This window comes from Astyanax mexicanus, chromosome 16, assembly GCF_023375975.1.
Source record: "Astyanax mexicanus isolate ESR-SI-001 chromosome 16, AstMex3_surface, whole genome shotgun sequence".
NCBI lineage: Eukaryota > Metazoa > Chordata > Actinopteri > Characiformes > Acestrorhamphidae > Astyanax > Astyanax mexicanus.
In genome coordinates, this window is record NC_064423.1 from 31,660,060 (window position 1) to 31,687,863 (window position 27,804).

Here is a 27,804-nt window from a genome sequence, read left to right on the forward strand (position 1 = left end):
TACAGTAATGCAAAAAGAAAAACTACAGTTTGTCTAGTAGCTTTTACAGTACAAACTATATAGCAGTTTGAGTCAGGAACGCTCAGAAAATAATGTGGGCGAATAATTTGTAGGATATTAACAAATAAAATAAATAAACGAATATATCAGTAGGAATGGAGTTGTGGATGGAGACTGAATATAACATACCAAAAGAATATGGTAATACGCTAGCATAGAGCTCTTTCATCAAAGACTGTCCTTGAACAAAATACACGCACACACCACACACAAGATCCGGTCAGCTTGAATAAAGCCTCTCAGTATCTAAATGAGCCAGCAAAGTGTACAGCCCAACCACCCTCCATACACTTCCCCAGTGCATTTAATCTCATTAATCCCTCAAAGCTCCAACCAGGAACTGCAGGAAAAAGCACTACTGGACTGGCGCTTTACTCCCGTACTGCTATGGGAAGCCATGCACTAAACAATTTAACAGGCACTGGCAAATGTTTGCCAATTTAATCAATAGTCAGTATTACCAAGACCCTTTTTAACCCTTTGCAGCAAAGTGGTTACTGTATGAAACAGTTGTTCTTTTTTTTTTCTTATTTTCACAGTTTGCATTTGGGTTTAAAGAGAAAATCTGTTTCATTTTCTTACATTTTTGAATGTTTAAAAATGTATCACAGAGGAAGTGATATAAGAACTGTATTTTTTCTGCAAAGCTGGGTCTGGCCTTGCAATCACTGCTAACTTAGCTCAGTGGGTATTTTGATGCAGGTTCCCTGATAGGGTTTAAGCCTAGGCTTCGGCTAAACTGCATTGTGAATAAAGATTTCTCATTAAAAGAAAAATATGTACTAGAAGGCTTAATCCCTGTTTTGGAACTCAACCTAACCAATGTGCTTATTTGAGCAAATATTTGAGCAAATAATCTAACCCAACTAATCTAATACCAACTAACCATGCCAAATTAGATTCACTAGTTTATCCAATTAAACTGAATTGGGTTTATTAATTGAATATTGTAGTCTTAATATAACTTACATTTGAACAATTTCTGTCTTCACATCATTCATTTAATTTTTGTTATAAAAACATGAGTCAATTTCACATTTTGTCCAAATTTATTATTGGTATAAGTGTATGTACGTATGATTGCTTATTGTTAGCTTAGAAGTGCCTTCTAAGACCAGCACCGTCTCCAGCCTGTGATTACTGAGTCATTCCTCTCTCCTCTGTATCTCCCCAACCCGTACGTCTCTGAAAATGAGTAATTGCTAGGTACAGATAAAACAACTGCTCCAACAGAGCTGCTTTCCGTTTTTAAATTCCATTACGCCGGCTTGGATTTGCTTTAATTTCGTACATGGTCTGTCATTTTTCGCCAGGCTCTATTTGACGCACACACTTGTTAATTTGTGCTGAGCATTTTTGGGCTGCACTGGTGGCTTTACGCTTCAGGAAGTTCGGTTCCTGCAGCTCTTTAAGGCTCTTATTCCTTTAGCATTTCTCCAGTGCACTCATCCTTTATTCTCTCTTTCTTCTCTTTTTCCCTCAGGTCTTTCTATCCGTAGCGTGTGCTGGAAGGCTGACCGTATCTTGGCTGGGACGCAGGACAGTGAGATTTTCGAGGTGATGGTGCGGGACAGGGATAAGCCTCTGCTGGTCATGCAAGGTCATTCCGAGGGGGAGCTGTGGGCCCTAGACCTGCACCCCAAACAGCCAATCGCAGTCACGGGTAGTGACGATCGCTCTGTCCGGTTAGTGGCCTAATAATGTGTTTTTCTCAGATAGGAGTTAAGCCTAGTCTTACAGCATTTGTACAGCACAGCATTTTGTATTGAAAGGAAAGTGTAGTCTAGGATTAGGCTTCATTTATTATGGAAAGAGCTACTACATGTAAAGCAAACATGCTGTTTCTGTTTTCTCTCTGCAGGCTTTGGAGCCTAGCCGATCATACCCTAATAGCTCGCTGTAACATGGAGGAGGCTGTCCGCAGTGTGTCCTTCAACAACGACGGCTCCCAGCTCGCTTTGGGTATGAAGGACGGCTCCTTCACTGTTCTTCGCGTCAGGTAAAACAGTCCTCATGCTCCTAGTGTTTTCCAAACTCCAATTTTTTTAGCAGATGATTAAACTAAATGCTTTGACTCCTTAGAGACATGACGGAGGTAGTGCACATTAAAGACAGGAAGGAGGTGATTCATGAGCTAAAGTTCTCTCCTGACGGTTCTTACCTGGCGGTGGGGTCCAACGATGGCCTGGTAGATATCTACGCTGTAGCCCAGCGCTACAAGAAGGTGGGGGAGTGCAACAAATCTGCCTGCTTTATTACCCACCTGGACTGGTCTGTGGACAGCCGCTTCCTGCAGACCAATGACGGTGCTGGGGAGAGATTCTTCTACAGGATGCCAGGTACACTAGTTTAGTCATATTTGTGGCATTTCCAATTCAAATACCACACACAGAGCCAGAGCTGCTCATACCAACACCCTGTGCAAACACTGTGGATGCTGAGTATAATATGAAAATCTGCCCAAGCCGATACTGCAGTTCTCATGCCTACTCTCAGCCAATGCTGACATACATCAGAGTAGCTTGGGCCAATTCTTCATGTTATGAATGTCATCAATTGTACCATATAAGCAATAAACAGTAACGTGCTTGAATCATTATCTTGTGAGAGAGGAAAAATTCAATTTTTTTTTTTCTCTCCATAGCTGGCAAGTTCCTCCCCAAAGAAGAGGCCAAAGGGATTCACTGGATGACCTGGACCAGTGTCTTAGGGCCAGAGGTTAATGGCATCTGGCCCAAATACTCAAATGTCAATGACATCAACTCTGTAGATGCCAACTACAGCAGCGCTGTGCTGGTCACAGGGGACGACTTCGGCCTGGTCAAGCTTTTCCGGTTCCCCTGTCTTAAAAAAGGTCTGAAGTCTGTTTGATTTCCTGTCTGATGGTGCAGTGTATCAGATGCATTCTAGATCTACATTCTAGCCATTATTGACTAGATCTTCCTGCCTTCTTTTACAGCTGCCAAATTCAAGAAGTACATTGGTCACTCTGCCCATGTGACAAATGTGCGCTGGTCACATGACCTGCAGTGGGTTGTGAGTACGGGCGGAGCTGACCACTCCGTGTTTCAGTGGAGGTTTCTGCCTGAGGGTGTTATGAATGGCGTACTGGAACCCCTTCTGCAAGGTGAATGCTTACTGCTCAATCCTGATTAACTACACACACGATAATGATACACCATATATGAAGATTCTGATTAAGAATACATAGTAATGAGATTTATGAATAAGTATAGAAAAGTCCATTTCCTAAAGTAAATGAAGGAAAGGCACTTTTGTATTTTATAATTTTGTGTAGTTAATCATAAATCGCATAGTAATCACATTTGTTTGTGTGGTTAATTGGGATTAGTTATCCTATTTTTTTATTTGTGTATCAGATTTAGATTGGTTTAGCAGCTAAAGTGGACATAGTTGCTAGGCTATGTCATTGCTGTAGTATTACATGTGGTTTCCACAGTATTGCTAGGTGGTGTTACTATGGTATCTCAGGTGGCTGCTCTGAAGTTTCTCTGGGGTTGCAAAGTGATTGCTAGAACTTTGTCATGGTGTTGCTGGAGTTGAAAAGTGGCTGCTAGGCGGTTTGTATGGTCTTCAAGTTGGGTAATGAAAAGAATGAAAGCTGTACTCTTTATTGTTCTTTGTTTTTCCAAAAAGCACAAGAGATAGAAAAATGTAGCATCAAGTTTAGGATTTAGAATATGCTTTTTTGACAGTATTTCTTTGACTAAGTCAGTGAGCTGTGAAGGGGCAGTAATTAAAACTGTGACTTCTAAAGAAATAAAATTATTACATTACAGTACATTATATTACATTTGGCAGACGCTTTTGTCCAAAAAAAAGTCAAGTACAAAAGTAATAGAAATTATACTTTTGTATCATGATACTAATAAAGCTGACAAACTTTTTTGAGGAACTTTCTGATCTTCTCTCTCCCCAGAGGGCTACGCTGACTCCAACAGCGGCGAATCCGACTCAGACCTGTCTGATGTTCCTGAGCTGGACTCAGACATTGAACAGGAGGCTCAGATGAACTACGAGCGCCAGGCAAGCCTGCACTCTTTCAGACGCAGCACTTTCATTAGCTTTACACACGCAGCAGAATCCTGCACTCCCCCCTCCAAACCCCCCACCACCACTACCAGTGCCAGCGGCTGCTTTCATTCAGTCTGTGATTCAGTAGCTGAAGCCTCCAGCTCTAATTATTTTCACAGCTGACTGGCCAACCAGCCCCTACCCCATGCTGCCCTTTAGAATTTCAGCATTTCTTTCTCTGTTTGTTTGTTTGTTTTTGTGTGGTATGCATGTCTTTCTCTTTACTTAGCGTATAGTTGATGTTCCTCTGTTCTTGCCTCAGGTCTATAAGGAGGATCTGCCTCAGCTGAAGAAGAAGCTGGTGGGCTCTTTGAAAAGGCAGAAAGCCCCAGACGAAGGGCTGCGGCTCCAGTTTGTCCATGGGTAAAGTTATTACACATTTGTCAGGATGCATTTATTATTATATGGGTGTTGGATGATTTTCCTTCGGTTCTTATGGTTGGATCCATGTGTAATCCACTTTTACTCTATTACACTGCCTATATTTGGGCCCACTCCTCACTTATTACCTTGAATACCCTGTAAGTATATTGTAATCTACACTAATAAGCAATCAAACTTATAGGACTTAAATGAATTTTAAGTCCCAAGACTTTAGCCATGTGACAGCTAAAGAATGCTGCAAAGGCCTGCAGGATATGCATCCTCCAGAGCCTCCTGCACTGAATGTGATTGGCCGATGTGATTTCTGCCGGAGTCGTTTGTCTATTTGCATGGACAATTCTAGCCAGATGCTGCAGGTCACGATCATTACCACCCACAGCACTGCCTTCTATTCTATGGCAGATTTTTCACATACACATGTGAACCTGTGGATTGAGGAATATTAAATGCTCGCTCAATTTCAGAAATGCAATTTAAAATCAATCAAACTCAAGTGATTATTCACGTTGCCTTGCCATGAGCACTTTGGCCAGTGTTTAGACTCACAACATACCAAGTCACTCTTGAGGTAACTCTCACTACCTTAGCCATGATCATTTTATTTACTGCTGTCCCATGACTTTTGCATGTCAGTGTACTAATATAATATAGAATGCAATATAAACATTTGCACAGCAGTATAGAAACATTTTAATAGTCCAAGTTTTAAAAGATATTGTTACAAATTGAGGAACAAAGCACAGGAAAATATCATTGATAGTATGCAGATAGCCAGAGAACAGCTGGAGGTATTGAGCATTATTTTATAATGTTTTTGACTGTATCTAATACTTATCTTGTATCATTGTCTGTCTTATCTTTGTGCAGGTATAGGGGTTGTGACTGCAGGAATAATCTGTTCTACACTCAGACTGGGGAGGTGGTGTATCACGTAGCTGCTGTGGGCGTGGTCTATAACAGGCAGCAGCACACTCAGCGTTTTTACCTAGGCCATGATGACGACATCCTCAGCCTCACCGCCCATCCACTGAAGGATTATGTTGCCACTGGGCAGGTGAGATCCTGCTGCTGTTTAAATTATTTCACTCACCACCCAATTAGATCTGCATTTATTAATTAACTTTTCCGTTAATTGTGCAGAAGCACACCTGAGCACATTAACTCCATGTAAAAAATACAGATCACATTAGAACAGTTGCAGGTTAACATAAATTCAGTAAAAATGAACAGTAATTCCATTTCACTTTATTTTGAAGAATGTAGCCAAGATCTTGTAAGCTTGGTTTTAGGTAATGTGGGGAAAAATCTTTCCACTTATGCGCACACCAATGGTTTATAAACATGGCCTCCACAGAGATATTTTAGTAGATCAGAGGTGAACAAAAATGACAAATACTTTGTTACCTTACTTAAGTAGAAGTAAATTTATCTATACTTTTACTGGAGTAATTATCTTTCAGACTACTTTTTACTTTCAACATTTTCACACAATTATCTGAACTTTCTACTTCTTTTAAAATAGCCTCCTTACTCCCACTTCATTTTAGCCTGTTTTCATTCCAGCTTCTCATTGTTCAAAAAAAAACCCTATCCAGATAATTATCTTGGGGGAATTTGATTGTGATTGGATGAGAAGAATAAACATATACCATTCCAACATCCTATTGGTTTATACGAGATCCATAATACCCACACAGGTCACGTCACACTCCAGCAAAACATAGCAGACAAATTTAGCCTAGTATGATGATGATTCACGCAGAGACTCGAGAGCTTGAGTAGATCTGAAACCAGTACTTTTACACTGTTCGCATGCATGCAGCCAAAAACATGCATCTGATCTGATAATTCACATTCATATTACACATCCACAAATCATATGCGTTTCAAATAGAGGGCTGTCAATGAAAGTGTCTATCTCAAATCTGATCAGATTCTTGTGGCAGAAAATCACATTTTTGCAGCGTGGTAAAGTGAACATAATCTTAGGATGCTCATATTAATAATTCCATCGACTCCTCTCCTATTAATGTATGTGCAGTAAAGATATTAGGCCTAAATGAAGAGATATTGACTGTGTGTGTGTGTGTGTGGCTGTGTGTGTGTGTCAGGTGGGAAGAGACCCAGCGATTCATGTTTGGGACATTCAGACCCTGAAGTGTTTGTCCTTGTTGAGAGGGCAGCACCAGAGAGGAGTGTGTGCACTCGAGTTCACAGGTAATGCATTTTACTGCCCACGTTGAATCAGTAATACACACTACAAAAAGCAGTGTCATTGGTAAGGCCCATTAAACCATCTGATCTGACACACAACCAGCTGACCTTTTATAAAGACCACAAATAGTACAGAATAAATGATCAAAATCTCACATTAAAAATGACAAGATAACAAAACATTAAATAACTAAACAGTAAGATAAGGCTCACCAACTCATCCCAAAAGTATTGAATGGAGCTTTATCAATTCTGTGAATACAGTTTTATTGCTCCACAACTCAATTCTGTGGGGATTTATTTTTGTCCAGCCCATGCCTGGCATTAGGCAATGTGCCAATAGGTTTATGTGCATGTCTCCAATTTAGGGGTGACTTTAAAATACCAATAGCAAATACCAATATTGAGTTTTAGTTTGCAATACATTACCGATTGGTTATGTTAAATTTTGATATTTTTATTGAAGCATAGGCACATAATAAGTATGATTGATTTTTAGAGAATAGAGAATTGCAAGACAAATTTCAGTCATTGTGATATTGTGATGCCCTGTGATTCCCACCCTTAGTTCAATCCTCACAGCAATGTTTCAAAATCTAGTTAAAAGTCTTCCTTAGACAGAAGAGACAGTAACTTTTGTATTTTTTTTTCAAAGCAAGATGAGCTCTTTCATTACTCTAGATCTTATTAAAAAAAACAATAAATGAGTCCTAATATATTTGTTCATATAGATAATATAACTGAGGTTGTGACTTAACAGTGTGTATTTCCTATGGTGTGTGTAGCGGATGGGAAGAGTCTGGTGTCTGTGGGAATTGATGAAGGCCACTCTATAGTGATGTGGGACTGGAAGAAGGGGGAGAAGTTAGCCAAAGCAAGGTTGGTCACTAGTGATACCCTCAGCTAATAATTAGAGTAAGAATGTAAAGTTAAATATTAAATTGTGTGTTGTTTTTTTGTTTTTTTTTAATAGAGGACACAAAGACAAGATTTTTGTGGTGAAGGGGAATCCGTTCCGTATGGACAAGCTAGTCACAGTGGGCATAAAGCATATAAAGTTCTGGCAGCACACAGGTAGGCACCACATTTTTATTTTACTTGTTAAATTAAAAAAAAAATGTATCAAGTGGTGTCAGGCCTGAATGAGCTTGCTAGGTCTACAACTTCATCAGTCATTGTTATGTAAGGCCAGGTGATGAATGAACAGGTGTCCTAGTACTAAGTGTATTTCTAAGGAACTTACTGTTTGCTAAATGATTCTATCTATCTAGGTGGAGGCTTGACATTTAAGAGGGGAATATTTGGCAACCTGGGCAAGCAGGAGACCATGATGTCAGCATGCTACGGACGCTCCGAGGACCTGGTGTTCTCCGGGGCCACCACAGGAGATGTTTACATCTGGAAAGATACCTCATTGATAAAGACCATCAAAGCTCATGACGGCCCTGTGTTTGCCATGTGCTCACTGGACAAGGTACACTAGCAACTGGTAACAATTATTTGCCTCATATTTTAGCTTTCAACCAACTGTATGCAAACAAATAAATGAAAGGGTTTTTTTTGTTCGTTTCTTTCACCTTAAATTAGTTAACTGGACATTAGAAAGACTGGGCACAGTTTTAAACACTCCCTTTAACTTTTGAAAATATAACCGCTTAAATTAATACATTTTAAAGCAGTGTGGCTAGTGTCACTTGGTCTTTTTTTTTTGCATAAAATAAAAAGATCAATATCTGTTTCAAATATTGGCCAAATCGCCCAGTGCTAATGATTCTATTAAAAAATGCAATTATCAGCAGATAGCAATATAAATATCAGTTCTGATATCATGTATACCTAATCTTTACCTTAAAATAAAAGCTTTTAAAGCATTGTTGTGCTCCATTTACCAATAACAGGGAGAGTGTAATTGCAAAAAAAAGTAGTCACTTATTGGTGCCACTCCAGGCTCAGCAAGCTGCTGACTGCACTGTGTAACTCTGGTAAAGAGGGGCAGAACAATGCTCAAAAGAGCTGTGTAACGCTGTCAGACTTAGGTAATTTGTTTTTAAAATCCTGTAATATTACCCAACCCTCTTATACAATGGTTCTGTACCTCTTGTACACTGTAAAATGCACCTGAAAACTAGTCTTTTTGTGGTCACTCAATCACAAATTCCACTTCCTGACTGTAGGAGACCAGCAGCAATAATTGTCAGTTCTCACATAAAGCTGCTTTAAGTGTTTCAAACAACATTAGTTAATTGTAGAACAGCATTGCTTGACTTGTTTGAATTATAGAATTATATTTCTTCATAGGGGTTTGTGACAGGAGGTAAGGATGGCATAGTGGAGCTGTGGGACGACATGTTCGAGAGATGTTTAAAGACCTACGCCATCAAGAGGGCTGCACTCTCCCCATCCTCTAAAGGTAAAAGTCACATCACAAGGCTGTAACTATTCTGTATGGTTCTTATACAGCTGCTTTGCTGTTGACTAATGTAAAGGAGCTGGGATGCAGCACAAATTGTAATAGTGTGTGTTTTTGATTGTTTTCAGGGCTGCTGCTGGAGGATAACCCCTCAATCCGTGCTATCACTCTGGGCCACGGGCACATCCTGGTGGGCACCAAGAACGGAGAGATCTTGGAGATTGACAAGAGTGGCCCTATGACTTTACTGGTTCAGGTAGGAGAGGTTGTGTGTATGTGATGGTTTGGCAAGTATGTGTAATTAACTTCTTTTATCCATATGAGAAACGTTTGCTTGTGTTTATAGGGTCATATGGAGGGTGAGGTATGGGGCCTTGCTGCTCATCCATTGCTGCCTATATGTGCCACTGTGAGTGACGACAAAACACTTCGCATCTGGGAGTTATCCGCCAATCATCGGATGGTGGCCGTCCGTAAACTTAAGAAAGGTGTGTGCCCTTCTGCTTTCCACTAATATACACAATCTGTGTCAGGATCAGTTTCTTGGACAGGGATTGAGCCTAGTTCTAGATTTTAAGACTAGAACTTTAAACCTAAGACTAGGTTTAATCCCTATCTGGGAAACCTAAAGGTCCAAATCATGAAAAAATACATTGTAAGCTGTGCACATCTGTAAAAGAACTCTTTGCATGTGTGTGTTTATATGAGTTTAGGTGGTAGATGCTGTGCCTTCTCCCCGGATGGGAAAGCCTTAGCTGTGGGTTTGAATGATGGCAGCTTTCTGGTGGTGAATGCAGACACTCTGGAGGACATGGTGACCTTCCACCATAGAAAGGAGATCATCTCTGACCTTAAGTTCTCTCAAGGTAATGTCAGTGGATGGAGTGTATGTATTTATTTATTTTTTTTCTTAAAACATTATTATGCTAGAATGGTTCATTTATTTCTTGCTTTTAAGGCTCCCCGTACCTTCAGGCATTTAGTTTGCACTTGGAGACACCAATCAAGAAGGACGTGCTTTACACATGCATTTCTAGACAAGCTGACAGATACAGAACTGTCATCTGAACTGAAGTATTACACAGCTTCGCCAGAGTTATATAGTGAAGTTAGCAGCGTGCCAGATCTGAAGTAGCATGGGAGATGCTATTCTCGTTATTACAAATCTGTGAATCATCAAAATGATTTAGAATCTGATATTTTAGAGTAGAAATATTGCTTTAATTCACTATATCAACAATTAAGGGGTTGATTTGAAAAATAAGTATCAATTTAAAACTAACAAACTTATTGAATGGCAACATCTGACATGCATTATTTAAAAATATTTCCCCTAGATGCTGGAAAGTACCTAGCAGTGGCCTCCCATGATTCATTTGTGGACATCTACAATGTGCTGACCAGTAAAAGAGTGGGTATCTGTAAAGGAGCGACCAGCTACATCACCCACATTGACTGGGACACGCGCGGTAAGAGTTACATACAGACAACTGTGAGGATTTATTAAGGTTTTTAGTATAGAATCTGTGTTTCTGAGTGATTAATTTAATTAAATAATTAACTGATGCATTTAATATTCTTATGAAATGTTGTTTTATATTATTGCTTTAGGTAAATTGCTGCAACTGAACACTGGTGCCAAAGAGCAGTTATTCTTCGAAGCTCCCCGTGGACGGAGGCAGAACATCTCTGCTGCTGAGGTACAGGAGATAAAACATGTTTAGAGTGTTTCACTCGTTAATATATTCACGATTTATTACAGTGTTTGCTAAGTAGTGATTAAGTTGAAGAACTGTCAGTGAGAATCAGAGCAATACTGCAATGCTTGACACTTTTCACTCTTAAAAACAAAGATGCTAGAAATGGGTAGCAGTGTTATTAGAAGTCTATTTTGGATCAATAAAGATAGAAATGATTAAAAATAATTTCCCCTTGACATTAGCATTAGTTTCAGCTCAATTCTTCCAAGCTGTCACTTCATGATCCATGCACACACTGATGTCCTGTGACTTTTGGTATGTGTGTGACAAATGTCTACTGTCTAAGTGCAGTACATTGTATAACAGGTGTAGTTAACTCTACACTTCCAACCAGATAGTTTAACATATCTGGTTGGAAAAATGTGAATTACTTTCGAATACAGCTTGTATTTGTGTGTGTTTAGTTTGAGAAGGTGGAGTGGGCCACATGGACATCTGTTCTGGGTTCTACCTGTGAGGGAATCTGGCCTACTCTTAGTTTTGTCAATGCCTCTTCACTTACCAAAGACAGAAAGCTTCTGGCAACCGGAGACGACTTCGGCTTCATCAAGCTCTTCAGCTTTCCATGCAAGGTACCGTATGAGATCACAATGTAAAATAAATTTCTACAGTGACATTTCTTTTGAATATAAAATTACCAGCAGGCAGAATATGGATCTTTTATTTTAAAAGCAGTTTTTTAGCCAAATATCACATTTATGTAATTTAACCTGAATGTAGTCATTCAACACACAGTTAAAGGCATGTCGTTTACACTCATCGTGGTTATCTTGGCATTCAACCTTTTGAACTCAACCAACTGTTAGGCATGATGGTGGGAGCATCATGCTCTGAGGCTGTTTTTTATGGCAGTGGAATTGAAATATTAGGTGTGCTGTATGTATGTTTCCAACCACAGCTGTACTCTGCAGCCATTGCTGACACAAGTGTGCAAATGCACAGACACAGTTTGTTTAGTCAGTTTAATAAAAGTATTACCAATAAAACAGGACTCTCAGATAAATATGAACCTGTTTGTACCTTGGATTAGAGGGTATAAAACCCCTCTTGAGGATGAGGTGGATTGGTGAACATTCAACATTCTGATCTGACTGAAGTTCTCGTCACTGAAAGCTATTAAATCCTCACAGTAATGCTTTGAAATTCAGTAGGAAGCCTTCCCTGGGCACAGGAGACAGTCCAAAAAAACAGGACAAACATCTTATTTATTTATTTATTTATTTAAAGAAACACTGAATAAGAAGGTGCCCCATATTATCAGAAATCACACAAGCAAACCTATATAAAATGTGCTCAACATTTTACTGCTGTTTGAGACTAGAGTGGGATGATTTAGACCTGCAGTTAATAGGGGCTATAAGCTTCCATTACATTAACCTCAAATTGATCAATTTTGTGTTTGGTTGGTCAGACTTCGCTGTAAACCTCATTTACACACTGTAATCTAATGAAACGCATGATTTTAAATGTCTGCACACTTTTCTCAGAAACGGCTGTCAGATCTGCTAAAGCTGCAGCACTGCATTGTGATTTGGGCCAATTCCAATGAACAGTAAATGCCACCGCTGTTCCCCGCAGGGTCAGTTTGCCAAGTTTAAGAAGTATGTGGGCCACAGTGCCAATGTGACAAACGTACGGTGGTCCAATGACGATGCCATGCTGCTGTCTGTGGGCGGGGCTGACATGGCGCTGATGATCTGGGCGAGGGAGGGGATTGGTCCACGCGAGAGCAAAGCCGTCGACAGTGAAGAATCGGATGATGATGCAGAGGAAGATGGAGGTGTGTGGTTTTGTATTTAAGTGTGAAAGTGTCTAGATGTAAAAATTTAGAATTCCAATATTAGTAGATTGTGACATTAAATTACATAATAATTACATTTTCTTTGGCTGTACATAAAAAAATATATATACATATATATATATATATATGTTTATATATATATATATATATATATATATATATATATATATATATATATATATATTTATATATATTGTGATTTAATGATTCCTACTTTCATTTCAAACAACTACTGCTCTAGGATTGCACTGGGATATCTGTTTAATGTTGGTATAAATATCTATGGATTAGGGCTGTCAACATTAAAGTGATAACGCACACAATTAATTTGGAGTTTATATATATATATATATATATATATATATATATATATATATATATATATATATATATATATATATATATATAAAGCTGTTTAATTACGCTACCAAGTTTGACCCCAACTTCCGCTGTAATCTGCCCTGCCCCCACTCAATTTTTTTTCTGTCTGAAAGACTGAAAAGCTATAACACAGACAACACAATCCTTACATTCATTCTTTTTTTTTATTTAAATATCTGCTTTACAAATTTGCGTCTTAAGAACAATCACAGTTAATCACAATATTTTCTTGATTAATCTGGTATTTTTACCATATAGCGTTCTGATTATTTTATTAATTGTATTTTTTTTTTTTTAAAGGAAGACCTTTTACATTTATGTAATTTTTTTTTTTTTTGCTGTTAAAAATGTTGAAAACTGTTTAGATGATAAATAGGCTTGTAAAACAGATGTTAATCACTCTGTGAAAATCTCATAATGTTGCTATACTAGACTGATCATACAGTTATTAGACAGACTGAATGTTGTGTGTGTGATGATGTTTAGGATATGACAGTGATGTGGCCAGAGAAAAGAACATGGATTACACCACTAAAATCTACGCCGTCAGCATTCGGGAGATGACTGGTGTTAAGCCACATCAACAGCAGAAGGAAATTCTGGTGGATGAGAGGTAATGATTTGAGTTAGTGTTAATATACTCATCAGCCATTTAAATTACATGCCTACATGAGAGCTGTCACATGGTTACAGTAATGATCAGCATGATCCTGATGAATTATTTAGTCTTATTTGCATGCTTGTTTGTTTTTAATGCAGTGCATGTGATGAAAGAAAATCAGAACAGAGACTCTTTTTCCAACCAATGACTGTCCCAGTATATTACACTGAAATGGGAGAGTATCATGTCACATGACTTTTGCCATGTCCCATAGAAGTTCTGGTAATGAATGTGGATATTATTTCTGCTAGTCCTAACCTAGCAAGACACAGCCGGTCACAATCATTTTCACACACTGCGCTCTCCCGATACATATTGGTGTGCCAAATCGTAACATACCCAATAATATATCGCCAACATTTTTGAATATAGTAAACAATATACCCTTGAACATCGTGCCATATCACTCACTCCTCATTATCACGTCAGGGTACTACTTTTTTTTTTTTTTTTTTTTTTTTTTTTTGCTGTTTTTAGCAAAAGAAAAAATTACACAGTTGTCATTTCCCATTATATATCTACTAGAGACAGACTAGGTCTGCCACTGTAATTTATTTTACTTCAATCCTTTATATATGGAGATATATGGAGTGCATCATTAGTATAGTGACATTCTGGATCGCTGACTTCTGTTACTTCTGTTAATATTTCAGTTAGGGGTGTGCCATATATTGTATGCAATAATATATAATTACATTTTTATTTTGTTTCAATAGTATATTAAATTTTTTTTATGTTTTTTTAATGTTTTTTGTTTGTCATATCACCAAAAGTATCGTTATTTCAAAAATACCATAAAACATATCATGATATTATTTTAGGGTCATATTGTCCACCCCTACTGATACACACAGGTTACTGTGGATTGAGAAATGCTAAATATCTGCACAAAAAAAGTGAGTTTGCCCAGAATACTGAGTTTAATCTCAATCTGTATGTGTGTTCTATAGGCCCCCTGTAAGCAGAGCTGCTCCATTACCGGAGAAACTGTTAAAGAACAACGTCACCAAGAAGAAGAAACTAGTGGAGGTTTGTGATATTTACTGTATTTATAGTAAAGGCTCTGGATATCTAATTTACAGTTTACCCCTCACTCTAAAGTGTAGTCAGTCAGAGAAGATGTTTAACAATATCATACAGTTTTTTTTTTATTATTATTATTTTTCTCTGTGTATCCAGGAGCTGGCGCTGGACCATGTTTTTGGTTACAGAGGCTTTGACTGCCGTAACAATCTGCACTACCTCAATGACGGAGCTGACATCATCTTCCACACAGCGGCTGCAGCTGTGATCCAGAACTTGTCTGCAGGTACACTCATCGTTTTGTTCCAAGCTGATTTCTAATATCTGGCATAAAACTGTTCTGAGATCTGTACAGTCTGAGCAGTATTAATGATATTAATGAATGGTATAGTTTTGGTAGACCATGCTGACCCCTTGAGGATATTGCAGTGAAATGCAGGTCTCTTTCATATAAAATAAGTCAGACGTGCTTTCCTGATGTAATAAAATGTTGTTTCTAAAATTATGTTAAGACATTTAAAAATCTTAATAAAATGCTGTTCAGTGTTATTTACCCTGTTTTTTTTTTTTATTGTAGATCACTCTACATGGAGTGTCTGTCTAAAAGAGAAATGCTTAAATGTTTAACTAGCCTATTCATAATCCTGATAGTTTACCTCAGAATAAAAACATTCCTGATTGTTTCTACAGCTTTCTACAATCAAAACCACCACAAAAGAAAAAGATGAACTGTGCTTTAATTTAATCGGTTTATGGCACTGCAACAGCCCACAGCAGCCCATGACATAGCCAAACCTAGCCTAGCTAAACCTGACCTATGTTAGTTTTTAACAGTGTAACAAAAACTTTTTTCTGTAATTGTTCTCAAGACTTATCAGTGTTGATGTCCACTGTGGGTTCTCTCAGAATTAAGTAAGCACGTTGTACTGTAAACTAAGCTGTAGAGATTGTTGTAGGGTTTGGTAGGTATAGCTTTTAAACTTGTAGCAAGCTAGTAACCCAATCATTTAATTGGCCTTCCAGTGAAACATGACTCTTTATTGGACTCTTTACTATTTGCCTCTGTTCCATATTCTACTTAAGTTCCATTGACCTTCCTCGTTTCGTTCTCAGGTGGCACACTTAGCGTTTAGCATTTTTGGCCACTCTTCCATATTCTACTGAAGTTCCCTGGACCCTCCTCTGTGCTGCTGTTTTTGCATTGCTTCACCTGGACCTCCTAGCTTTAGCCTTATAAGAATATTATCTATATTCTACTAAATTAACTATTGTGTTTTGGCTTTGAAAGGCTTTCATTAGTGTGCTGTGTGTATGTACATTTTGGGGGTGTAATATAACAGGTTTTGAAATCGGCCCAATTCACAGCTTTGTCTTACATGGCTGCCCTGTACTCAACTCTCACTACTATCAACTATTTGACAAATAACTAATACATTTTGACAAATATTTTGAAAATTTCTGTTGATTTTATGAAAATAAATGTAAATCCTACTCACCACAATACCATTACCTTTCCCCCCCACTAATCCTTCTCATTCCTTTTTCTTATCCCTCCCTCAGGCACGCAGAGCTTCTACCTTGAGCACACAGATGACATTCTCTGCCTCACTGTCAATCAACACCCCAAATATCAAAACATCATCGCCACAGGCCAAATAGGTAGGTTATAATTTCCATGTGGGCTCCATGAGAGACTTCACCATGCTACTTTTAACACAGACAGGCAGCCACCTTGTGACTCATGATCATTTGCTTTAGTTCACTTTTGGCCTCTTTTCACTGTACACAGCTTTGTGTTCATTTTAACAATTTGCTCATAATTTTGCTGATTTGTTTTGTTTTTTGGATCTGGCATTTGACCTGCCTTGTCCCTGAAGCTCCTTCTCATTGCTTTTTTGTTGTTGTTTTCTTTGGCTGTGCTCTCATTCCCTCACCTACACTTCACCAATCAGGCGAGATCACTGATCTGCCAGGTAAGGTACTGGAACTACAGCCCCCATAATGCAGTGCAGTCTTCTGTCTGTCGCCTGCTCCAGTCAAAAACTACCTTGTTGGCTATTGTGCTCCCTCTGCACTGGAAAAATGTGATGCATTGACTTTACTAAATTTACTTGTTTGGTCTGAACCTAAATCGCATGTTTAAAAAGTGCCTCAAACCACAACAGCATTGTTGTGTTCTACACATGTCCACTCAAAAGTTTGGACACACCTCTACAAATTCATTTTTTTACATTGTAAATTTTATATTAAAGACTATATTAAAGCTATACAGGGACACATGTGGAATTCTTGTGTAAACAAAAAGTGTTAAACAAACCAGAATATGTTTTATACTTTATAATCTTTTAAGTAGCACATTTATCTTTGAGATTAAAATACCAAGTGTGCAGATCTGTCCTCTGTGTCTTCATGAGGTAGAGTCTCCTGAAATAGTCTTCTCTGCATCTTGAAGGAGTTCCTGGAGGTGCTGAACAATATTTGCTGCTTTTCCTTCACATTGTGAAGCTCCAGCTCATCCCAAATCATAATCTTAGATGATCAGGTTTAGGTCAAGGGATTGTGGAGGATAAACAACACTTTTTTTTTTTTACTACGTAATTCCATATGTGTTTCTTTTCAATATTAATCTACAATGTAGAACATAAACTAAATAAAATAAAACACTAAATGAGAAGTGCCCAAAATTTGAGTGGTACTGTGTACGTTTATGTGGAAACATGTAGAGATGTAATTTCAGCGCATCACTTTTTTTAATTGACTTCCATACTGTTTTTATTTTCTTCTGCAGTATGTGTCTGCAAGTGGCTTTCGAGTCTGCCTTGTGAAATTTTTCCCAATATAATTTTACTTTACAAAAAATTATTTAATGGCTTGCATGGGTCTCCCAGCAATCAGATAACATAACTTTTCCTCTTTCTCGCTGTCTAGCATGCAGCCTTGGGGTTTGCTTGGGTCAAAAATCCATTTTACATGCCAGTGGCATGTGTTCTGTACAGCCCATGTGTTTGTTCTGAAAAGGAATTCCACTGTTCTTTTTTCATTTCTAGATAATTTCAGTTTATGTAAAGAGAGAAGTGTTGATTTTAGAGAAACCTTGTTAAGGAAGCGCTGTTATCTTTCAGAAGACCCTAAGGTATCCTGTAGATAAGAATCACTCTGTGCAGTGTGAATGAATACACACTGATCTCAGCTTGTGTGTGTTTGTGTGTGCGTGTGTGCAGGCCTGGCACCATCCATCCACGTGTGGGACGCGATGAGTAAGCAGACGCTCTCTGTTCTGCGCTGCTCCCACGCGAAGGGCGTCGGCTACGTCAACTTCAGTGCTACTGGCAAACTGCTGCTGTCTGTGGGAGTGGATCCAGAACACACCATCACTGTGTGGCGCTGGCAGGAAGGTGTGTTTGAGTCTGTCTGCAAAACATACTCATTTACACTGCCAAAACCCAGTCATAATGAATAAATAAAGAATTCAGGGACGGACGGACCTTTACAAAAATAGACAACTTACAAAAAAAATTAAAAAGGGAAAAAAGCATTTTATTGAAATAAAATAGTGGCACCAGTGTTTTCTGTTACTGTGTGAAAGATGAAAGAACATGTCTTTGTTTGCTCTAATTGCTATATGGACATTTAAACTGTGAATAACTTTTTAGTTTTAATAAGTGAGCTTTTTCTTTTCCCCCTTCTGGTATTGTTTTTTTTTTTTGGTCATATCAAGCTTTGAATGTGCAAGATTATTTAGCTTATTTTAGAGACAAAAACCTTAATCAGACTCACTTATAATTTTTTAATCTTATTCTTGTGAAATATAAAATTAGGTATTTTTACTATTTATTTAATTCAAGGGTTATAAAATGTTACAAAGGAAATTAGCTTACCCTATTAGTAGACTTTTTAAAACTAACTATAAACATGTACATCTTAATTTTCATATTATATATTTTTGTCGATGGATTTTTTTGCTGTGTATTTATCTAGTTGCTACCCATTTCTGTGCTTCAGGAAGTAAAGTGAGCAGTAAGGCCGGCCATTCCGACCGGATCTTTGTAGTGGAATTCCGGCCTGACTCGGACACTCAGTTCGTATCTGTGGGGATCAAACACATCAAGTTCTGGACGCTGGTGGGCGGCTCTCTGCTGTATAAGAAAGGAGTGATTGGGGCGGTGGAGGAGGGCCGGATGCAGACGATGCTCTCTGTGGCCTTTGGTGCTGTGAGTAACAGACATTCTAACGAGTCACATTCTGCATTTGCATATCTCTGTCAAACACTTGTCAGGAAATTTCAAGGTACAGTTTAAATCTAAGGAAACTGTTCTTGTATGTTTAGGCTGTACTACGTTTTACTGCAGTCCATAAAGTGCTGTGATGTTGGCCTCCTGTTTCTTGACAGGCAGGCAGTTAGATGGTGGCACCACTTTAGAGCAGCTAAGCCATGCATATGTGTGTTAAAGAAAATACAAATAGGAACATTTACTCAGAACTGTTTTTATGTAGTGCAGTTTCACAGCTGCCGAGTGGCTTTACAGTCTTAACTGCTGCTTATCAAGTGTATCTATATGAGTAAAGGTTGAGCAAAGACTCAGTGCTTTATCTTTCAAAAGCTTCCCAGTCTGTGGACATCATGTGATTTGAGAAATTCTAACCTGTACACGAGAATAAACAGTTAACTAAGGGGGAGGAGCCACAACATCCTACAGCATATGCTATAAACGGTTTCAGATGCAGAACCAAAAAAATGTGAGTTAAACTTTGAGTAAACTAAGTTAACTTATATGTAACACTTGTATTATACCTATAAAGCACTGAACTCAAGTACCATGTTGTACATTTTTAAAGGTGTTTCGTTGTTTGCTTGGTGAAATATCATTATCATGGTTTTTCGATCACTAACTGACACAAATTTCTTTTTACTATAGAATAACCTCACATTTACGGGTGCCATCAATGGAGATGTGTATGTGTGGAGGGATCATTTCCTGGTGCGTGTGGTGGCTAAAGCTCACACTGGACCTGTTTTCACCATGTACACCACCCTCAGAGACGGCCTTATAGTCACTGGAGGCAAGGAGAGACCGTGAGTCAACAGTGTGTATGTTGCTGTGTGTATGTGTGCTTGCATATATACTTGTTTTATTATTCATATTAAATTTTATTCTATGCTATTTGTTTAGAGTCAAGTTTATTTATGTGAAATGTTCATTATAAAGAAAAGCTTAAATATACCAATGTAATGTAAAAATCTCTGAATTATCACTGTGTATGAACTGCACCATACAAATAAACGTATATTTGTGTCTGTGTGTGTGTAATTATGTGTGATGTGTGATCACCCTCAGGACCAAAGAAGGTGGAGCAGTGAAGCTTTGGGATCAGGAGATGAGGAGATGCCGAGCGTTTCAGCTGGAGACCGGCCTGCCTGTAGAGAGCGTCAGATCCGTCTGCCGGGGAAAGGTCAGAGCCGCCGATCACTGTAATCTCTCCATTAGCCCCTCAGCCTTCATTACACTGATGTGAATGAACAATTATAGTGCTTGATTGTTTTTAACTCCCTGGGGTCAAACTCATGGGCACATCAGATATAATGTTTCTTCATGTATCTAATATCATCTTTGCGATAAAACAATACTTCTGACTTTTGCAGTGTCGAGCTGGTGGGTTTATGTGTCAGTTTTTTGCCTCCTATCTGTAATTTGTGGACTAATTTGTCCATCTATGCTTTGTGTGAATCTGTCCAATGGACAACTTTATTGTAGGACTGTGAATGCAGCCTTCTAATTATGGGTGTACCATTTTGTATTATACACACTGTATCGCCACAATCTTTGATACATTTCTTAGTGATTTCATGAGTGTCCACTGGTCAGTTTTACACAAAACATATATCAATAGAAACATAGGAAATAAAAAAATTGTCCTTCAGGAGTTTTCTCATAACCCCAGAGGATTAAATTATTCTCAATAATAAACAATTCCAAATACTGAAGGGGTATGCAATGCTGAAAATGCTGATGTTTTAAACTGCAGGGTAAGATCTTGGTGGGGACGAAGGACGGAGAGATCATAGAAGTGGGAGAGAAGAACGCTGCATCAAACACCATGATAAACGGACATACCCAGGGCCGCATCTGGGGTCTGTCCACACACCCCTCCAAAGACATCTTCATCTCAGCAAGTGATGATGGAACTATTCGCATCTGGGACTTAGCAGACAAGGTAGGGAGGTTTTGGAACTGACAGATTTTAAGAGTTTTACATCAGAGAAGTTTTCATTGCACTAGACTCTAATTATTGCAGTAAAACTGTTGCATGTTAGCTTACAATTAATCCACAATTTTCACTATGATCTGTTACACCACTAAAGAATGTATGCATATTGTATGAATTTACATAACATAGAAAACTACAAATTATCAATACATATTTCCCTCAAAAAGTGACTGATAAATGATTAATAGTTTGAGTTTTTTTTTTTTTTTATTATTTTCAAGAAGGCTCATGGACTCCCTCTAAAGCAGTTCTTAACAGCCTTTGTTCTTTTTCTTCTTCTTACTTTCATAGAAACTTCTGAACAAAGTGAGTCTGGGTCATCCAGCCAAGTGCACAGCTTTCAGTCCCAACGGAGATATGGTGTCGATTGGGATGGAGAACGGAGAGTTTATCGTACTTCTGGTCAATTCACTCACAGTGTGGGGCAAGAAAAGGGACCGCAGTGTGGCGATTCAGGACATACGGTGAGCATGCACACATCATACAGCTCAGACATTATTGAAGCTAATTTATTTTGGTCAGGTTGAAAACTATTCAGATGAGATTTTACACACCCATTTACAACCCTATTAGTTGACCATAAAATAAAACTTTCTAATAAAATGTTGGGTTTGTGAGTAATTTGATAAACTTAGCTCTGACTGAATGCCTTTCGGCACTGCAACATAACACAACTGTTATTTACACTTTATCAAGGATATTGTAATAATTGTTGTAATTATTCCTTTACATATTACACAGCAAGACAAGAATGCAGGACTATATCGTGATGTCCGATACATTTACTGGTTACTGGTTTAATGCTTTGCTAGCTTTGACAGTAGTAAATATAACCAGGTATGATTAGGTTTCACACATAGGAATTACAAAATTTAATTATATTGAATATATACTGTATACAGGTTCACGCCTTGAATACTAAAGACTGCGTTTATCTGTGTCCATACAGATTCAGTCCTGATAACCGGCTGCTGGCTGTGGGTTCTGTGGAGAGTGCTGTAGATTTCTATGACCTCACGCTGGGTCCTTCTCTCAATCGCATCGGCTACTGCAAGGACATCCCCGGCTTCGTCATCCAGCTGGACTTCTCCGCCGACAGCAAGTTCATTGCGGTCTGTTCCTGCGTGTTAACTCTATTACCCATTTAATAACCATTCCTGTTCATTATTTCAGTTAGTCCTATTTATCCTAATTCAGTCCATAATCCTGTGAGTAATGGCTGCGTGCTGCACATGAGTCACAACAAATAAGCAGACAAACAGGCAGTTTACTGTCAGCTAATGGCCTCAGATAATCCTGTGTGGGATTAGGGGATGTCAGGATGAAGCCTTTTTAATCTGAATCAATGATTTAACTCCAACAAAAAGAAGTAATACGCACTGCACAATTTGCTTGTTTTAGGATATCTGAATAGTATGGCACATTGTATGCAGGTGTTATATTTTTGTCTATAATTAGGGCACATTGTATACAAATTCATAATTACACACAGTCCTTGTATTTGCAAAATGGCCTTCTTAACTGTCAATGGAAATAATTGTAAAAAAAAAAAAAAGGTTTAATTTCCATTAATTTTGGAGCATTTCTATTCTTCTGTTCATAATGAATAATCGTGAAACAATGTAGAGAACAACTGTGACATTGGACTAATTCATTCGAACACCTGTCCATTACTTGTTTCTACTAAAAACAATGTATTAGGAGTTGATCTTGCTTTTGTTAGACTGCACTGTCTCTATTGTCCAGGGAAGGTTTCTGCTAGATTTTGGAGCACTGTTTTAAGAATTTGATTGCATTCATTGACAAGAGAAGGTCAGAATGTTTGATCACCCCATCCTAAAAGTGTAAGATGAGGGCTTGTGCATGAACAAATAGAAAGGTCCATATTTAGAATATTACAAGATTAAATCATTTTACATTGACTTCTATTTACAGTTAAGAACGATCTTCCTTTTCTTATGTTGGATAAAAGGGATTTTAATTCAGTTTGTGTTCTTCTCCAGGTCTCTACAGGAAATTACAAGCGGCAGATGCATGAGGTCCCCAGTGGTAAGGTGGTGACGGAGCAGTTCATTATGGACAGAATCACCTGGGCGACCTGGACTAGGTAATGCATATGTCCATTAGTTTACAGAGCATTTTGTAACAGCAGTGTTTGTAAATATGTATTCAGTTTAATAAGCGTCCACTGTGCTGTCCCTCAGTGTCCTCGGAGACGAGGTGTTGGGTGTGTGGCCACGGAATGCAGACAAAGCAGATGTGAACTGCGCCTGCGTCTCTCACGCTGGTCTGAACGTGGTGACTGGCGATGACTTCGGCTTAGTCAAGCTCTTCGATTTCCCATGCCCTGAGAAATTTGTAAGTACGCTTGAACCTTGTAAAATGGATTGTATTGTGATGGCTAGGGCTAAACTTAACTTAATTTGAGGACTAAACAGTGATTACTAACTAGTTTTTGAGCATATATCATACAATGCAGATAAAAGTACTGAAGTTAAGGAGGAGAACTTGCTTTTAATACAATTTTCATGTTCTCCCTGGGTCTGTGTGGGTTTCAACCAGAGACAGCGGTTTCTTTCCACAGTCTAAAAACGTGATGAGCTGGTAATTTGGTTACTCTAAATTGTCCTGGTATGTTCCAAGCTGTTTCATTGTGTGCATCTGCACATCTTTGTCAGCAGTGGGTGCAACACAATCATTAGAAAGAGTGTTAAAAAAAAAAAAAAAATTGGACATAGTGTCCTTAAGGAGCAACGTTCTGCCTTCTTTTACAGGCCAAACACAAGCGCTACTTCGGGCACTCGGCACACGTGACCAACATTCGCTTCTCCTACGACGACAAATATGTGATAAGCGTCGGAGGCAACGACTGCAGGTAAGCTGACAACTCTTACACAGACACTCCTTTCTTCCTTCCCACGCGCACACACCTCTTCCTCCTTAAGACAGACTCACTCAATCCTTACTTCCTCTCACTCACACACACACACTCCTTACTTCTTAGACAGAGACTCTACACTCACTCCTTCATTCCTCGCTCCTTTCCACAGAAAGATTTTTCACTCATGCCTTCCTACACAGACAGGCAGACTCACTTGCTCCTTCTCACACTTGCGCCTTCCTAGACAGACTCACTTAATTGTACCTTCCTCACTCAAAACACCTTCCTACACAGACACTCAACACACTCACTCTTTCCCTCGCTCATTTCTACAGACTCACTTTCCATCTATTACTCAACACTCATTCTTTGCCTCACTCACTCCTACACAGACTTACTCTGTCACTTGTTCACTTCTACACAGACACTCTTTCCCTCAACCCCTCAATATTCACTCATCCAACACTCACATTTACCTGCAGACACTTACACACACCTCCTTCCTTACTCACCCACTATCTATACACACATACACTTCTTCCTCACCGCCCTCAATCCCCACGTATGTAGTACATGATGTAACAATGCTGGCTTGCATGTGTTTTGAGCTTTGGTCTGTACCAATTTCTCATTTATCGTCTATTTCTCTCTAACTCTTAGTGTATTCGTATGGAGATGTCTGTGAGGGGAACTGACTCACCTGGGCAGCTCTCTTCCACACATCAATCCAGAGAGGATTCCTCCCCATTACCTCCTGAATCTGAATGCTGCACACCTTCTAATGCTGCATTTGATCGCAGTGTGCGCAGATGGGTTTGAACGGCCAGCTGGCGACGCTGTCGTTCCACAGCAGAACCAGTGTTTTACCATTCCGTCAAGTGTAATGTTTACGTTCTCATGTACTTTAAACAACAAAAAAACAAAAGCAAAACACACGTAATCATCATGCCAATATTTTAAAAATATATTTTTCCTTTTTACATAAAGTGCCTTAAATACGCATTTTGCTGATTTCTGCCCACTAAATGGTTACGATGCATATCTGGTGCTATATGGAACATGTGATTTTTAGGGCTTATGAATGGTCTGTACACTTCATTGTGTGTTATGCAAATTCAGTTAATTGTTTTTCTTCTTTTTTTTACATTATAATCAGATATGTTCAGTTATTCTAGCTCTTCCTCATGCATTTATATTTAAATATATATGTATGTGTACACATACATGTTTATATATGTATGTTTACATATATATTTAAAACACATCCAAAAACTCGGGACTCAGGAGCCTGTGAAGGCATAAGTACTGTAACTGAATATTTGTAGATGTTATATTCGACGTGTGCTATTTTTGTTAAAAGATCACGTTTATTTTTTACGTGTGTATGTGTTAATGTACGAAGTATGCAACTCGGTCAGTGGGTCTTACAGACGAAAAAAAAGTAAACATAAAACTAACAAAAGTCTCAAAACATAGTAGAAAACCAGTGTAACGGTGTTGTCAAAGAAGTCTGTATTGCGATACGCTGTTTGTAGCCAATGATGTGATGGCAGATGTGTCTATTGTGTACAGATATCAGTGGAAAATATCTGTAATTTCTATGTTTGTTTTTGTAATCTATATCAAGATACAAATACATGTAATTGAAAGATGTATAAATTAATGCATGATCTGGACAGTTCAGAAATGTGTAATGTTCTAATGATGTTCTATTTCAAAAGATGAGTGAATGGTATTCAAAATCACAAAAAATATATTTATTTTACAATTAAAGAACAAAAAACTATGATGAACCATGATTGATAGTTTTTGTGTTTTCATTACATTTTAAAATGTGTTTTATATGCAAGTATGCAGATATTTTAGCATTATCCTGATCTAGTTTGTTATTGTGTACCTGCAATATATGTATAAATAATACAGAGTATTAATTTGACCAATGCTTACCTAGTTGGTTAGGGCAATTGCTTGTTTACAGTAATTGTTAGAAAATAAATTTTCTTACCTTGTCCCAACAGTAAATGTCTATAGGCTCCTCCAAGCAGCTCCCTAGCACTCAGGAGAAGGTTAGAAGATTGCATACTGTGCAGCGACACCTGTACAAATATAAGTCATAGAAGAATAATCAGAAGAAAACTCTTTTTGCCTCCGCACCACACATTTTTGTATCAGCAGCTCTCAAATCATCAAATAAACAAGCTTTTGTCATTTTATACATCACAAGAACAAACTACATCAATTCACAATGTTATAAGGCACAAATATGTTAAGTCATGATAAATACTGAATCTATTCACAGAAATCAGCTTTTCAAATAGATGGAAATAGTCAGCCATTTCGAAAATAGTAATTAAACATGGATGTTGATATGGGCCATTCAGCATTTCTACACCTTTAAAAATGGAATTCTCAAAGAGATCTTAAGAAAAGCAATGGCTCTACCTGGAACTTGTTGTTAGAATGCAGAGTAAACTAAGATTTAAATATGTTTTAAAAACTGCTCTATATAGCATTAACAGTAGTTCCACTAATAGTTGTCCTTTGGGAATATATGTATTATAATGCTAACATGCCAACATTTCAAAATACTGTGTTCAGATGTCTGTAGGTGTTTATCAACTCCAATTAGTTTTTTTTTTTTTTGTATGTTTGTCGAACATTTTAACACTTGCATGTCTATATGACTTGCCCATTAACCTAAAAGAGAATATGCCCAGGAATGAGAGCGTATTTTAAAAAGGGTTTTTTTATCTTAGCCCCTCAAGGAGGCAGTAACACATTGCATCCATCCCATTAGTAGAACATGGATGTGCCACCAGCAGATGGCAGTACATATCAAGGTTAACGTTTACTTAACAGGACTGGCTGACAAATGTCATGTTCAGAACAAGAGCATATTCTGATTTCTTTTGTTTTCCAGGTTCTAAAAGGTTTTAGGAGACTAAAAGGTTGCACTGATGATCTTTAGATGTTTTTACTCTCTAATTGATTAGATTCAAGTCTCACTGTTTTTTTTCTTTATAGCAAGTTGTGGGGATGTAGGTTAATTAGAGAAATCTGAGCTGCTACAACCTCTCGTGAGATGCCAAAGCCCATCAGAGCTGGGTAAGAGGCGCATGGAAGCAGCAGAGGCCAAACCTTGCGTGACACCTGCATGCTGCTCTGCGCTCTCCGTCATTGACGGATTGAACCTGAAATGCCACACATCCTGTTCTCATGACATCTGCAACTAATCTCACACCACAAAGCCCAGGGATTATTCCACACCACACTCCGCATTCCTGTACACACCCACAAACACAGAACCCGCACACTGTGTACACTCAGAGTTGTTCCTTGTGACAAAACAAGCCTAAAGATTTGGTTTTGGTTTGTGAGGTTGGAGGTGGAGTCAGTGATTCTGGAGAAAGATTAGATATTTGAACTTACCAGCAAACAAAAAAACACTGTCTCTTCAGTTTTTCTTCCGAAGCTCCACCTCCCCCACATTGATGGACATGATGGCACTGTTAGGCAAGCGGCCTGCAAGCACAAAAAGAGAGAAATATATAATTAGATACTTTCTTTATACAAAAGCATGATCAATCAGGAGACACCTTTGCAATGGTAACACTACCTAGCATAGAATTTTGAATTATGCACCGACCTGAATAAACCCACAGTGCAGTAAAAAATTAATTCTTAGGCTTTTTTGGGCATAAAATGCTTCACAAACTTTGTAAACTCAAATTATGGGGCTGCTAGGTCCCACAGGCCAAAATGGGGCTCCCATAGGCTCCAAGATATCATAAGAGCTATATTTCAAAAACAACATTGAGTAATACAAAAACTAAATTGTATTACACACATAAAAGGTGAAAGGCAAAG

At 38.4% G+C, this 27,804-nt stretch overlaps 1 protein-coding gene and 1 long non-coding RNA gene across 3 annotated transcripts in view; one reads left to right on the forward strand and one right to left on the reverse strand.

Annotated features, from left to right (window-relative positions):
- The window catches only part of eml6 (EMAP like 6), a 52,730-nt gene extending 26,994 nt beyond the window's left edge, over positions 1-25,736 (forward strand). The window contains exons 7-42 of one of the 2 annotated variants that reach the window (XM_022669963.2): positions 1,544-1,745; positions 1,922-2,059; positions 2,143-2,399; positions 2,705-2,914; positions 3,020-3,187; positions 4,001-4,107; positions 4,418-4,518; positions 5,407-5,593; positions 6,651-6,756; positions 7,539-7,632; positions 7,727-7,827; positions 8,025-8,227; positions 9,052-9,163; positions 9,292-9,419; positions 9,510-9,651; positions 9,877-10,029; positions 10,501-10,632; positions 10,775-10,863; positions 11,328-11,495; positions 12,502-12,703; positions 13,592-13,718; positions 14,717-14,795; positions 14,946-15,075; positions 16,350-16,448; positions 16,742-16,762; positions 18,011-18,184; positions 18,792-19,000; positions 19,706-19,863; positions 20,126-20,240; positions 20,814-21,002; positions 21,348-21,520; positions 22,006-22,168; positions 23,060-23,163; positions 23,261-23,414; positions 23,831-23,931; positions 24,598-25,736. In XM_022669963.2, the coding sequence (XP_022525684.1) occupies positions 1,544-1,745; positions 1,922-2,059; positions 2,143-2,399; positions 2,705-2,914; positions 3,020-3,187; positions 4,001-4,107; positions 4,418-4,518; positions 5,407-5,593; positions 6,651-6,756; positions 7,539-7,632; positions 7,727-7,827; positions 8,025-8,227; positions 9,052-9,163; positions 9,292-9,419; positions 9,510-9,651; positions 9,877-10,029; positions 10,501-10,632; positions 10,775-10,863; positions 11,328-11,495; positions 12,502-12,703; positions 13,592-13,718; positions 14,717-14,795; positions 14,946-15,075; positions 16,350-16,448; positions 16,742-16,762; positions 18,011-18,184; positions 18,792-19,000; positions 19,706-19,863; positions 20,126-20,240; positions 20,814-21,002; positions 21,348-21,520; positions 22,006-22,168; positions 23,060-23,163; positions 23,261-23,414; positions 23,831-23,931; positions 24,598-24,622 (5,021 nt within the window). In that variant the 3' untranslated portion in view covers positions 24,623-25,736. The remainder of the gene's footprint in view (positions 1-1,543; positions 1,746-1,921; positions 2,060-2,142; positions 2,400-2,704; positions 2,915-3,019; positions 3,188-4,000; positions 4,108-4,417; positions 4,519-5,406; positions 5,594-6,650; positions 6,757-7,538; positions 7,633-7,726; positions 7,828-8,024; positions 8,228-9,051; positions 9,164-9,291; positions 9,420-9,509; positions 9,652-9,876; positions 10,030-10,500; positions 10,633-10,774; positions 10,864-11,327; positions 11,496-12,501; positions 12,704-13,591; positions 13,719-14,716; positions 14,796-14,945; positions 15,076-16,349; positions 16,449-16,741; positions 16,763-18,010; positions 18,185-18,791; positions 19,001-19,705; positions 19,864-20,125; positions 20,241-20,813; positions 21,003-21,347; positions 21,521-22,005; positions 22,169-23,059; positions 23,164-23,260; positions 23,415-23,830; positions 23,932-24,597) is intronic. The other variant, XM_022669964.2, reaches the window with a different exon arrangement.
- On the reverse strand, positions 23,930-27,453 carry LOC111192544 (uncharacterized). The gene is made up of 4 exons (XR_007424878.1): positions 27,367-27,453; positions 25,943-26,033; positions 24,220-24,839; positions 23,930-24,125 (listed from the first exon to the last, which is right to left on the reverse strand). It is a non-coding gene; the product is annotated as an uncharacterized LOC111192544 (long non-coding RNA).
- Positions 27,454-27,804: the final 351 nt, after the last annotated feature.